At 37.5% G+C, this 15,339-nt stretch overlaps 1 protein-coding gene across 10 annotated transcripts in view; it reads left to right on the forward strand.

Annotated features, from left to right (window-relative positions):
- The window catches only part of LOC138740499 (BCL-6 corepressor-like protein 1), a 139,719-nt gene that overhangs the window by 60,765 nt on the left and 63,615 nt on the right, over positions 1-15,339 (forward strand). For 8 of the 10 annotated variants that reach the window (XR_011342959.1, XM_069893232.1, XM_069893231.1 and 5 more), the window contains 2 exons: positions 5,960-6,047; positions 12,387-15,071. Coding sequence is in view for 9 of the 10 variants with exons in the window: in XM_069893232.1 (XP_069749333.1) it covers positions 5,960-6,047; positions 12,387-15,071 (2,773 nt within the window). In the remaining variant the exon portion in view is untranslated. Of the gene's footprint in view, positions 1-309; positions 431-5,959; positions 6,048-12,386; positions 15,072-15,339 lie in introns of those variants that run through there. The other 2 variants (XM_069893237.1, XM_069893239.1) reach the window with 2 other exon arrangements.

Here is a 15,339-nt window from a genome sequence, read left to right on the forward strand (position 1 = left end):
TTTTACTATTTTGGTGTTCATTCAGGAGTCCGATCATGGTGGGAAAGAAAATGATCTCGAGTCTGATGGTGCTGGATCTTGTATTCAATGATCTTCCTGATTTTGGGGGTGTTGGGCGGTGAAGGGAGAGGGATCATGGTATGATGAGTATTTTGATATGTTGGTTGCTTTTCCAAGGCAATGGGATATAGCTGGAGGGGAGGGTTGTGTGATGACCTGAGCCTCCATCTAAGGGAATCAGATGCCTTAATTTCCTTAATTCCCCAAATCAATCTGTGTTTTAAATGACCACAACATTTCAGCCCCCACAGGTCTTCAGGAATCGAGAATTCCAAAAGGTCATCACCTCTTTGAAGATGTATGTCCTCATCTCAGTCCTAAATTGCCTACACATTTTTCCTTGCCTCCCGGCCTATACTCTTCAGCCATGGTAAATATCTTCGTTGTATGCAATCTGTCAAGCCCTTTCACAGTTTTGTAGATTTTAAGGCAATCTCTTATTCTTCTTACTCCAGGAAGTATAATCCCAGGTTTTATCTCATCTTGTCCTCAAGGAGTTTAAACAAAGGGTTATTGGATTGATCCTGGGATGAATAGATTTTCCTTCATTTATTTTAAAGTGGGAATGAAGTAAATACAATTCTTATGAAGCTTGAGAAAGGTGTACTATGTCAATGTTTCTCCTGGTATGGAGTCGAGAAAGAGGACCATAATATCAAAAAGGTATCATTCATTTAATATTGAGGTCGGAATAAGTTTATTAATTCAAATATTTGTGATTCTTTTTGATAAACATAGATAAAAATTCTAATATTTAAGATTGCATTTAACAGCTATTTGGATAGTTGGTAAATCAAGGGATAAAGGGACTGTGTGCTAAAGCAATGTTAGGTAAGCCATAATATTATTGGATGTAATTGGGTGCTGCATATCCAAGAAAACATAGTGTATTGAAGGGATTGGCAGGTGAGCAGAGGGGGTGGTGTACCTCTGTTGTTAAGGAATAACATTAAATTAGTAGAACAAATGACATAGGGTCAGAAGATGCAGAATCATTGTGGGTTGAGTTAAGAAATGTCAAGTGTAAAAAGACACTGCTGGCAATTATATACAGATGTCCAAACAGTAGACCAGATGTAGACAACAAATTACAATGGCATATAGAAAAGGTGTGTCAGAAGGGCAATATTATGGTAGATATGCAAGTAGATTGGGTAAACCATATTGGGACTGAATCTCAAGAGATAGAATTCCTACAAGATGGCTTTTTAGAGCAGCTTATTGATGAACCCACTAGGAGATTGACTGTACTGGACTGAGTATTGTGAATGCATCTGAAGTGATTAGAGACTTAGAGTAAAGAAACCATTAGTAGGCAGTGATCACAATATGAATGAGTTCAATTTTAGATTTAACAAGGAGAAACTAAAGTCAGATGTGTTGGTATTTCAGTTAAGTAAAGGGAGAGGAACTGGCCAAAATAGATTGGATGGGAGCACTAGTAGGGAAGATGACAAAGCAGCAATGGATGTAGTTTCAGCAAGAAATGAGGAAGGTGCAAGATAAATACATCCCAAAAAAGAAGAAATATTTGAATGGAAAAATTTCACAACTGTGGCTAAGAAGGGAAGTCCAAGCCACTGTTAAAGTAAAAGAGAGGGCATAAAAAGAAAAGAAAAAAATTGTGGGAAGATAGAGATTGTGATTTTTAAAAACTTGCAGAAGGTAACTAAAAAAAAACTCATGAGAAAAAAAAGTATGAAAGTAGGCCAGCAAATAATATCAAGAATATATAAAAAACTTCTTCAACGATATAAGGAGTAAAAGAAAGTTGAAGGTAGATATAGAACACTAGAAAGTAAAGCTGGGAAATAATGGAGACTAGGAGATGGCAGAGGAACTAAATGAGTTTTTTGCATCAGTCTTCACTGTGGAAGACTTTAGTAATGTGCCAGATGTTGAAGAGTATCAGGGAAGAGAAGTGAGTGCAGTTACTGTTTCAAGTGAAAAGGTGCTCAGAAAGCTAAATGGTCTAAGGATAGATAACTCGCCCAGACCAGATGGATTGCACCCTTGGGTTCTGAAAGAAGTAGTGGTGGAGATTGTGGAGGCATTGGTTATGATCTTTCATGAATTGATAGATTCTGGTATGGTCCCAGAGGACTGGAAAATCACAAATGTCACCCCAATATTCAAGAAGGGAGGAAGGCAACAAAAAGGAAATTATAGACCATTTAACCTGACATCAGTGGTTGGGCAGATATTGGGAGTTGATGGTCAAAGATGAGGTAACAGAGTACTTGGAGGCACCTGACAAGATAGGCCAAAGCCAGCATGGTCTCCTTAAGGGAAAATATTATTTGAAAAACCTATTGAAGTTCTTTGAAGAAGTGACAAGCAGGCCACATAAAGGAGATGCAGTGAATATTATTAATTTGGATTTTCAAAAGGCCTTTGACAAGGTAGTACTTAACAAGATAAGAGCACATGGTAAAAGAGGAAACATACTAGCTTGGTAAGAGCATTGGCTGATTGGTAGGAAGCAGGGAATTCGAATACACAAATGATATTCTGGTTGGCTGCTAGTTGGTAGTGGTGTTCTATGCAGGTTGGTGTTGGGGGCTGCTTCTTTTCATGTTGTATATTATTGATTTAGATTATTGAATGAATGGTTTTGTGGCCAGTTTTGCAGATGATACAAATGTAGATGCACGAGCAATTAGTGTTGAGGAAACAGGGAGGCTGCAGAAGAGTTAGACAAATTAGGAGAATGGATAGAGAAGTGGAAAATGAAATACAATGTCAGAAAGTATATGGTTATGTACTTCGGTATGAAAACTTAAACTGGCAGATTATTTTTTAAATAGGAAGAAATGTGAAATTATCCAGATGCAAAGAGACCTTGGAGTCCTTGTCCCCAGATTAGGCTGGGGATAAACTTGCATGTTGAGTTGGTGGTGAAGTAGGTAAATGAAATGCTGGCATTCATTTCAAGAGGAATAGAATGTAAGAGCAGGGATGTAACGTTGAGACTTGAAAGGTACTAGTGAGATCTCACTTGGAGTATTGTGAGCAGTTTTAGCTCCTCATTTAAGAAAGTATGTGCTAACATTGGGGAGGGTTCAGAGGAGATTCACAAGGATGATTTCATGAATGAAAGGATTATCACATAAGGAACATTTGTTAGGTCTTGGCTTGATCTCATTGGAATTTCAGAAAAGGTAGGAGATCTCAGTCAAACTTTTCGAATGTTGAAAGGCATAGGTTGAGTAGATATAGAAAGGTTGTTTCCCATGGTGGGAGAGTCTAGGACAAGAGGACACAACTTCAGGATTGAAGGGCATCTGCTTAGAATCGTGATGTGGAGGAATTTCTTCAGCTAGAGCGAAGTAAAATCTGTGGAATTCATTGCCATGGGTGGTTGTGAAAGGCAAGTCATTGGATTTATTTAAGGCAGTTATTCATAGGTCTGTGATTTGCCAGGGCATCAATGGTTATGGGAGAAGCCTGGGCAGTGAAGCTGAATTGGAAAATGGATCAGTTCATTATTAAATGGCTGGGCAGACTCAATGCACTTAATAACCTATTTCTGCTCTAATGTCTTATGGTCTTGTGATGGGTTACCCATTCTTGCTTGAAAAAATAAACCCAGTATGTTAGCATCTGTAGTAAATGGATAAATATTAGCCTGGAAATTTAGTTGCATATCTGAAAACTTTTTTTCCCTTAGAGTAGTACTTGATTGAGACCATTTCAGAGTTGAAACTTACCAATTAGATTGGGTATTTCTGACTACAATTTCATTTCTTTGGTACATTGCTTTGAACTTAGATCAAGTTATTCCAAGGAATATTATTCTTGGTCATTCTCATAAGAAGAATCATGTTTTCAGGCGTACAGTGCAATTTCAATTGGGCAGTCTGTATCTAATTTTAGTTTAACATTGAGTAATTGATTCAGTCACCAGTCTCCCATGTTACCCTTTTTCTCCTTGATTAACCTGGTCCTATTCTCCTAATTCCAACTTACTTTGGCATCTCTTGGACATTCCACTTGCTTCAACCCACTTTACAATCTTGCTCTATTTTTGCATATGTTGTGTAATGCACAAAGAAAAACATATGAAGACCAGTCAGTAGTGGCCAAGGGTTCAACTTGTAACTGAATTTTGCAATATGTGCATGACCAAATATTGCATGTTCAACACAGAAGATATTCAAGCCCAATATTCTTTCAAATTTATACCTTTCTTGACAGTAGAAATAGGTTTTCAGAAAGGAAGGAAAGAAATAAAAGAATTTTATTTCCCCCAAATTTGTCAGCTTGTGGTACATCTGTATACTTTTTAATGAGTTATGTTTTTTTTTACTTTGATTAGTTCTTTTTTAATGTGCAACTTGAATGCATGTGCCATCAAAGCCAATATTCTAAATCTTTGCATGGGCAATGACCTGGGGAGCTGGAATGTCCTCTTGTTTAACTGCGATGGGTAATATTTACAGTACTAAAAATGAGCTTTTAAGTTAGGTTACCATCCAAACAATGAAAACCACAATTGTTGTTTCTGTTTTTGGTACCAGTTTTTCATATCCAAAGATATGATTTTTTAAATATTTCTACTACAGTTATCTGCAGAATTATATTTTAATCACTATTGATATAAATTTGATGAATAATTGATGGAGTTATGGTCAATCCAAGTATTTTTGGTCTAGGGTAATTGGAAGTATTTGTAGTAGGAGTCAATACATGGTCCACTTTGTTCTTGTGAAATCGAGATTATTTTGAGGCATGTTTAACAAAAAATGGTTGGAAAAGACTTCAGGTCGAGACAAACCTATAACTAAATGTAATCTGGTATTTCTTGAGATGTTCTTGTGCAATGGCAAAACGCTTTCAGGTCTTGTGCATGGCTCATTTAAGAACAGTGGCTTTTAAATAATTAAAAAATAACTAGTTTACCCTGGTGTTCTCTGTATAGATCCTTTTTGAAACTTGCTTTTTTTAAAATTTTGCCTTTGTACTTGACATTTCCAGATTCTTGCATGATTTGCATCCACAGTTATTTTGCACCAATTTTGTCTATGGAGATCTGGACAAACAAATAAAAGATGTAATTTAGTGTGGATTTGTGACACAATGCACATCAGAGGAAATCAGAATAAAAACTGAAATAGAAATGTACTTGATGTAAATTGTGAATAGAATGAGTCCAGGCAGATTAAATCAATTGTTTCCTAACAGGTTAGGTGTTGCTAAATATGAAAATGAGGAGTTTAAAACATTGGTTAGGTGCCCTGTGTAAAGCTCTGGGAACATTTTTATTACAAAGATATTCCACCAGAAAGGAAGGGCACCTTTGTGAGTCAGTACTTGAAACGTTAGAGCATTGTCTGATGGAAAGAAAATAAATAGATAAGATTTTAATAGAAATATTAGAGGTTTTGCTGGTGTGAAGTCAAGGCACTTTCTTGTGGTTTACAATGAGGATTATTAGTTCAAAATTATCTTGAGAGGACAAATATCTATATATTGTTTTTTTTGCACTGTTCATGAACAGCTATTAAGGCAGTTAGGTAGGGCAGTCAAAGTTTAAGTGAGATCAGTTGGAATTTTTGATTCATATTTTTCATGTACTTGGAGAAAATCCCATTCCTAACTTAAATCACTTATTTATATGCATGCCTATTTTTGCATGGGCCATTACTGTCAGCCATGCCAATATTTTTTTTATTGGAAAGTAACGAGACTATAGGCATTCAATAATGTTGACCTCAAGAGTGAATACTTTCAGGCAAATTGCATCATTGTTGGGATCAACAATAGAAATTGGATGTTCACCTGAAATCTTGGTATAGGACCATTTAAAAACATCAGAAATTGTGCTCTTGCTCTTGGATTGCCCATAAGCAAAGACACAGGGGATCTACTAGTAATAATTAATCATTCTTTTTAATAGGAGATCTTCACTCACAGATGCAGAATCCAGGAAAAGTGCTCCACAACTTGTAGGGACGGAAGATACTTGTATTAACAACCACACTGAAGTAAGCGAGATATTCAGCTGATCCAATCACAGTGGAAGGCTTTTATTCAGTTTGGCCTTGCTTTGATTCTAAATCTGAGAGGTGGGAGTGTACTTTTATTATTGTATGAGAAAATTGCCTATGGGACAGATCTTTATTCTTTAATTTAGATTTAACATTGCTGGAATTTTTCTTTATTTATTTTGATTCAATACTTGTAATGCTTGAGTAAAACTCTGCTAATCTTGTATCTGATTGTTTTGAAATCTTGTTGGTTCACCATCTTGCTCTCTTATTCTTATTGGTAAATGGAACAAATCTATTCTGGTCCAGTTTGCCATTTTCAGTGCTGCCAAATGTAAAGCTAATCTCTAAGTATTATTTATTTTATACCATGTCTTCATTTTTAAAATTTTCGCTGAAAATTTCACAGAACTCCATTTTGCATGCTCTTAGCTCATTGTGTCCTGCTTCCAGTTATGGTTAAACTCATTGGGAACCTGTTTTCAGTGCTGCTTTTAAACTTATAAGGGGCCTATCTCCAGTGATATTCTATTTCCCATGCTCCCTTTCCACTTGCTGGGTAGTTTATAATGTAATATGTTTAAAAGTGAAATGGAAGTGTTGGGGATCAATAGAAGTAATATCAGGTAGTCTGAAAAATGTGCTTGTCCAATACTACCAAAGTCCTCATGGTACTGGATTAATGGAGTTTTGTTGTACATCTTTTCATATTCAAGACTAGTTTCCTTACATTGCTCAATTTTGGCATATCGTGCCTTTCAAATCAGACTTATAACCTCTATGCACTCTTGATTGTAAATGTTGAAATTTCCATTTGGCTTAATCTTTTGCCAAGTTTTTTGTTTTGTAGCATTATTATCTGTGGTGCTTGAAACAGTAATGCTGGATCAGTATTGATAAATGTCTTCCCTCACATACATGTTTTAGATTTTGTACCAATTCATATTTAACCAAAGCCCTCATGTGTTTTATAATAAATGATGTGATAGTGAGAGACTGCAATTGTCAAGTTTTGTTGATGGAGTAGAAAATCACTGTGAATAACAGTTTGATGCTAAAACTCTATCTGTTAGAAATAGGTAAGTGATGATTACAGTAATTAAAGGTAAAACATAAATTATAATTTAGAATTGGGAATTAAAATAGTGTCTTACCCATGGAAAACTAATAAATGTGGATGAACAGAATTCAACTTTGCCAGACATTTGCTAGGACTACAAATACCTGATTCAATTGTTTTGTCCAGTTCAGTCTCTTAAATATGGAGGCAGAACAAGGCAAGAATTTCAATGGCTATATGTATTGTGCAGTAAGCTTATTATTATTATCATCAAAACACTCAGTGCATGGGACAGCATTTGTGGAGGGAGAAACAATTAACATTTAAACTCAGAAATGGTTTTTCTGGCACATCTTGCTGGTTTGGTTTCCCCTCCTGGAGCACCCGCATTGAAATGACTAAAATTTAAATTAATCATTCAAAAGGTGAGCATAAAGTCACTGTAAACATCTATAAATAAACAAAAAATTGCAAGGACAGGACAATGCCACTGAACTCCATAGGAAATTTAGCAGTAATGTGCATTGACAGTAATGCTGGATCAGGTGTTCAGTGTGAACAGAAGATTCTAACACATATAGAGCCATGGTGACTTCTCTCCCCAGAAATTTCTTCTGACTTTTCTCCCTACCACCAACTTCTCACTCCTCCCTTCTTGCTTTCTCTGTCTTTCCATATTTCAATTTTTCCATCTTTCATTCTAGTTCACCATTCCTAACTACTTGCATCTTCCACTCTCCTTGTTCCTCTCCCTTATAATTGTCTATTCTTTCATTCCCTGCCTTTGTTCAATTATTACTTTATTTTCAGCACTTGCTGAATAATGCTCTTTCTGTCTCGCCAAGTTGACTGAACAAAATTAACGGAAATAAATAGTGCAGATCTCATTTGAAATCCGATCAAAAGGAAGGAAACTGAGCAGCATCACTCTGAGCCATGAAACAAGAGTTTTGCTTAGGGACAATCGTGTATCCGTAAAATTAGTGGGCAGGGAGACATCTATGCCAGATATGATGACCAAAAGTCATGATGATTGCTAGAATAAGAAAAATAATACAGAAAACCTCACAAGAAAACTGGCCGTAAGTACGTTAGAATAAAATAGGAACAGGAGCAGACCATCTGCCCATCAAGTCAGTGCCGCCATTCAATAAAATCATGCTGGTTGGTCATGGACTCTGCTCCAACAACCTGCCTTTTCTCCATAACCCTTAATTCTCCTACTATGCAAAAGTCTATCTAACTTTGCCTTAACTATATTTAATAAGGTAGTTTATACTGCTTCCTTGGGCAGAGAATTCCACAGATTCAGTATTCTCTCCGAATAGCTGTTCCTTCTCAGCTCCATCCTAAATCTACTCCCCCAAATCTTGAGTCTATCTCCCCTGGTTCTAACCTTACCTTCCAAAGGAAAGAACCTTTCTGTCTTGGTCTTGTATATCCATTTCATAATTTTTTTTTTCAATAATCACCTCTCATTCTGATTCTGAACTCCAGTGAGAATAGTTTCAGGTGAATCAATTTCTCCTCATAGGCCAAGCCTCTCATCTCAGGAATCAATCTGGTGAACCTCCTCTGTACTGTCTCCAAAGGCAGAACATCTATCCTAAAGTAAGGAGACCACAACGAGACAGAACTCCAACTGCAGCCTCACCAGTATCTTGTACAGTTGCCACACAATCTCCGTGCTTCTAAATTAAATCCCTCTGGCAAGGGAGGCCAACATTCCACTTGCCTTCTCGATTAACAGTTGCACCTACAAACCAACCTTTTGTGATTCATGAACAAGCACTCACAAATCCCTTTGCACAACAGTGTGCTTTAAACTTTCACCATTCAAATAATAATCTGATCTTTAATTTTTCTTTCCAAAGTGGATGACTCCACACTTACCAACATTATACAGTGGATACCCCCCCATCCGCAGTTTCACGTTCCGCAGTTTCAGTATCCAACTGCCCCGCGCTCTCTCCACAGCCCTGTATCAGTCCTACGCTGATCCCATAGCCCCTCTCTCTCCCCGCGGCCCCGTTTTGGTCCCCAAACTGATCCCACTGCCCCGCTCTCTGCCACAGCCCCGTGTCTGTCCCCGCACTGATTGCTACTTACAAATAAAAAGTTTACAGGTACACTACAGTATCCCATATAGCTTTGCTAATTATATAATATGGTGTTCGCGCAACGACCTCATCTTATACCACCCAATTTAACAGAACGAATTGTGGACGTTAAGCTTACCCTGTATAGGGTTCAGTACTATCAATGGTTTCAGGTATCTTCTGGAGGTCTTGGAACATATCCCCCTCAGATAAGGGGGGACTACTGTACTCCATCTGGGACTACTGTACTCCATCTGCTCGACCCTTGTCCGCTACTTCATTTCCTTACTTCTCCAAGGCTGGATCTCCCCACTCTTACTTTGAAAACACACGCACACACACAGCAACAAATTAGTTATTTATCAAATGTAATATGCTATTTCAAAAGGAGATCAATTACTTATTCTATTCTGCATTGAATATCTTTTTTTTTTTTACTTTCTTTGAGTAGCCTAGTGGATATTAGCATAAGCACCATTGCAAAGATCAAACCAGGAGGTCTAATTCTAACTGTAAACTGCAGTTATTTAGCTATCTAATCAGGATCAACTCTGTCTTAAGTATGCTGCTTTATGCATTATTAACCTCATGATTTGAAGTATTTAATAACCGGCACTGGATTAGCCACCTAAAGTTTGAAATCAAACAACAACCTGGTACATTGTAAAATTGAATTCAATAAATATGATCATTTGTTTTCATGCGGCAGAAAAATATAAGCACATTGAATATTGCTAGAAACCAAAACTGTAATTTTAATTAGTATTCTGCAGAGAAATTAAATTGTCATTCCTGCTTGGAGTCGCCTGTTCAAGAGCTCAGTTTCCTCTTCGTACGCTATTATAACTTTGCCTGCTGGAAAGATATTTCAAATAGCTACTACATCTCGTCTTCCTGACAATAAGATGGAAATTTAACTTGCAGGGTTAGTGGACAAATGGACAGCTGCCATTGCATGGCTAGGTGCTCCTTTACATTTAAGTTCCGATAATAACACAAAGATACAGTTCTCATCTAAGGCCTGTGTTAATAAGTCTTTATAACTTTTCTGAACCTCTGTTATGGAGACATGCATACAGAATAAAAGTCTCCAAAATTCTTCGGGCTATTCTGTCAAACATTTGATTTTCTCTTGCAGAAATTTTTCTTCCCTATCCTTGACTGTGAGATTTTTAAAAATTTAGACATACCCACGAGTCCATGCTGCCCAATTTGCACCCCATTAAACTACACCGCGGTACATTTTGAATGATGGGAGGAAACTGGAGTCCCCGGAAAAAACAAACCCATGCAGACACGAGGAGAATGTACAAACTCCTTACAGACAGCGTGGGACTCAAACCCTGATCTGGACCTGATCACTGTAAAGGCATTGCTCTAACCGCTACGCCAACCGTGGTGCCCTAAATCTATCAGGCTTCATTCGATGTATTACTAGAGATTCCTCAAATGTAGTTCATCTTCCCATTAGCCAAGTTGATACAACCTGCCAAGATCAAACTGAAAATTGAATTCATGTTGATGGTGCCTGGATTTAAAATCTTCGTGGACTTCACATGAGAGTTTATACAAAGACTGTAGTCAGGAATTTGCTTAAGGAAGAAATATCATTAAGAAAAAGTTTCTGGATTGCAATTGTTTTATCAGGCAAACACAGCATGAATTCAAGAAAGGAAAGTCCTGTTTGGCACAGTGGATAGAGGGTAAGAGGGGAATGATGTATCCTTGGATGTTTCAAAGGCATGGGTAAGGTGTCACTTAAAAGACTTATCCATAAGACAAGGATGCATGAAGATGGGGGAAAAGTATGCCTGGAGGATTGGTTAACCACCAAAAGGCAGAGTTGGAATAAATGGGTATTTTTTCAGTTGGCAGGTTGTATCAACTTGGAGGTCAATGCTGAGCATTTGTGATTTTGAAGTTTGCTGATAACACTAAATTGAATTGAAAAGCAAATTTTGCAAAGGACGTGGGGAGGCTGCAGGTGAAGCAAGTTGGCAAAGGTATAGAAAATGGACTACAATTTTGATAAATGTGAGAAGGAAAAATAGATGACCAGATCATCATTGAAATGGTGAATGATTGCAGCATGTTGTTGTCCAGAGAGACTTATCAATGATTGTGCATGAATCGAAAAAGGTTGGTTACAGGTGCATCCATTATGAAGAAGGCAAATGGAATGTTGACATTCATTGGTAGAGGGATTGAATTTATGAGCAAGGAGGTTCTGCTGCAACTGCACTGGATACAGGTGAGGCTACATGTGGATTTCTTCGTACATTTCTGGTCTCCTTACTTGAGAAGAGGAGAAAAGGTTTTGGAGGCAATGTAGAGGAGGTTCATCAGGGTGATCCCAGAGATAAGAGTACCTCTGAGGAGAGTTTGAATTGCCCTGGGCCATTCTCACTGGAATTCAGAAGAATGAAGGGGGATCTCATGGAGACATAGAATTGTGAAAGAGATAGATAAGATAGAGGCGGGAAAATTATTTCCACTGGTAGGTGAGAGTAGAACTAGGGGACATAGACTCAAGATTCAAGAAGTAGATTTAGGATGGAGATGAGGAGGCACTGCTTATCTGTGGAATTCTCTGCCCAAGGACGTCGTCGTTAAATATATTTAAAGCACAGTTAGGTAGATTTTTGAATAGTAGGGAAATAGTAGGTAGGTGGAGCTCAGTGCGCAGCCAGTTCAGTCATGATCTTATTGAATGGTGAAGCAGGTTCACAGGCCAGATGGCCAACCCCTGCTTCTATTTGTTATTACTTTAATATACCTTGCGGTACCAGCCAAGCAGAGGTAATTCTGTTCAGACCACTGTGGGGTTTTAAAGGCATTACTTCCAAAGAATTTAATTTTAAACCCCATACACTAGGTACAAATATGAGAAATGGATACTTGGGGAGGTACTCAACGAGTTTTGAAATGTATGTAAATACACACTTAGGATGAATTGGGGCATTTATGAAGATAAAATAAGCCTTAAAAACACAGAAGAATAAATAATAGTAGATTAATCTTGGTGAGATAATTTTTACTGCTCAGACTTCAAAACTATTCTTAATTAAAAAATGAATTAAAGCATAGATAAAGAAAAAGTAATAATGTAAGGAAGTATTAGTTTTTAATGAAAAAAGTAGTCTTATTGAAATTTCTGTTGATTGCCATATCTTTTAGGTGGTGACTGAACGAATGAGCAATGGTGTCCAACAAGTCGAGGGGCTTGAAAGTAACTTGTTGCAGGAGGGACTTCAAAATTGCAAGGATAATGACTCTGAAAGATCTGTTCCAAAAGAAGAGGAGGTCGTCCTCATGACCACTTCAGATGCCCAATTAAAGACTGACAGAATTACCAATGTGGAGAGTAAATTGGTGCATGGGGAAATGCCAGAAAATGGAGATAACAAAATGAAAAATTTGGAGATTGTGGGTATGAATCGGAAAGCACAAAAACCTCAGTCAAAAACTACTTGCACTCAGGATAATGCTGGGGAAACAGGAAAGACTGTAAAAGAAAAAATGACTCCTGGGAGTGAAACTTCATATAAAGGGATTCCCTGGATTGATCCACAATTAGACAGTGCTACACCAGGGTATCACCACCCTTTTAATGCACTGAATTCTTTAAATTTGTACAAATCTTGCTTATCACCATCTCAGAATTTACTTAAACTGGGTCAACCTTATTTTTCGCCAGTGTTTAATCAGGGTCCACATTTGATGTACATACCACCACCAAGCTTAAGTAATCCTCATGTTGCACTTTCCTTTTCAACAGCTTTAGGTATTACAGGAGTGCAGACTGTATCATCATTTTCACAAAGTAAAGGTGAAAGCCCTAATTTAACTTCCAATCGGCATTCATATTCTCACCCATTGACTGTCAGCAGACCCTTGCCTTCAGAACCTCAAGCCAAACATACTGCTGATTGTTCTCATTCCCTTCTTGTGAAAACAAAAACCCCTTTGGAATCATCTCAGAAGCAACAGTTCTTAATTTCTCCACCTCATACTTCATCACCATCTCCCCATGTTTATTTCAACCTGAACAGTGAATTATCTTTATCAAAGAAGAAGTCAAACAACCAATTACCCAAAACTGCTGCCTGCAGTCCTAATCATCAACCATCACTTGGCCTCTCAGAAAGCTCCCAACCTCCATTCATGGTATTCAGATCTCCACCTCAACTTGAGAAGCAGATATATCCAGAGGGTTCCCATGATCTCCCTCTTGATTTGTCAGCAAAGTCAAGCTGTTATGGTGTAGGAGTTAAGCAGAATTCTTTACTTGAGCTAAGGAAAACACCACCTATGCCAGTGTTAACTCCTGTTAAAGGGGATAGGTCATTTTCTTTATTGCATTCTAAAAATGATGGTGTTTCCTCACGAATACCTCAAAGTGGCTACAATACCAGCAGTATTAAAGGAAGTTTTGGATTAACACCTCCACTTATGGTTTTTCCTGATACTGTAAGAAATGGAGCTACTCTGCAAAAGAAACCAGTTGCTCCTTTAACATTTCAGCCATCAAATCCAACTGTATCATTGGTAAAAGGTTCCAGTAGTTCAACGAATCAAAATCCACGGACTTTTATCGGTGTAGCTAATGCTATACCTGCATCTATGTTACAGATTGTAAATGGAGATCCCAAAAGTGCTGCTAAGCAAGAACCAATTTCTATTGTTTACCAAGGAGACAGCCAGGTGGCACTTCCCAATGGCAACAAAAACGGGGAGCCAAAAAATGATGTGTATGAAAATCATGTTGTAAAGGAAAGTTGTAATCATTCACGCAACTGTTTTGTATCTTCTTCTAGTGAAGTAGCATCATATCCTCCATTCGTTATTGGAAGCAACATTCCCATTAACCATTTATCACTAGGAAGGGATAAAACTCCATTTCAGCATTCACCATTATTAACTAATGGCAACTGTTCACCACAACGGTCACCAACTCAAGGAATTCCTTATACTGTGTCATCTTCCAGAAGAGAATATACTTTGTTCCAAAGCCCCCATCGTTTAGGGGCTGGTTGGAGCCCTCATAAAATCCATGCAGAAAAGATGAAGGAAGACCAGCTACAGACAATGGGGTCGCCATTGTCCAACTTGGAGTCCATAGTACATAACACAGCTTTGGAGCTGTTTGCAGTTGAAACTATAAAGGAGAGCACTAAATCATTCAGCCCAAATGCAATAAGTAAGGAAGGAGTTCCTTCCAAAGATTTGAACCAGCTAGCCTCCAACTGTACAAATATAGTTGACTTAAGCCATTTACCTTCTGAAAACCAAAATAAAAATGGTCAGAAAGATCAACTGAATACAATTTCCACAATCAAGTTGGACAAACTGGATAAAGCTAATAAAGGAGTTGCCAGTGAAAATTGTAAAAAATCAACAGTTGGTGTGATTGATAATGAAAAACTTCATAATAAAGAGCTAAAAATTCAAGGAGTAAAAACTTCTATGCCATTGAACAAGCAGCCTTTCATTAACCAGAGCCATAATCACAAAGACCTTCCTGTTGCAAATTTGCAAAGTGACAGGAATTTCGAGGTAGTGACCATGCAGGAGTTAGTGAGTGGAAGTACAACATCCTCCAAATTATCTACAGATGCAAATCAATCAATGACTAAAGGTATATGTAATGAAAAAGAACGTTGTACTGCTGGACCAGTCAAACGTACTGTTACCAAAGAAAAGGATGGTTCAGTGATGAATCCAGTTTCTAAATTCAAAGGACCTCATTCAGTTAGGTGCAATGCAAACACATCTAGCTGTGTGGGAGAGAAGTTCAAATGCACTAAGAAGGAAGATATTGTGAGTTCCGACAGGTTAAATCGAGAAGAGCAGACCATTCAGGTAAATTATGAATTTTAACGTTTTCCCTTCCAGTAGGATCGTTTTTATTTCAATTGAACTATTATAATGTTCAAGAAGCCATGTCATTTAAAGTTATGTGATCTTGCTCTCTGTTTTTACAGAATAATTTTTCTCATCAATGACACATAAAAGTTTGCATTAAGATGATAGATTTATTTTTTAAAAATGTTATGGAATATAAATTTGAAATATGTGTATCTACAGATATTTATTAGTAGGTTATTTTCAGATATTTTCAGGATAACTT

Source organism: Narcine bancroftii, chromosome 8 (assembly GCF_036971445.1).
Source record: "Narcine bancroftii isolate sNarBan1 chromosome 8, sNarBan1.hap1, whole genome shotgun sequence".
Lineage (NCBI taxonomy): Eukaryota > Metazoa > Chordata > Chondrichthyes > Torpediniformes > Narcinidae > Narcine > Narcine bancroftii.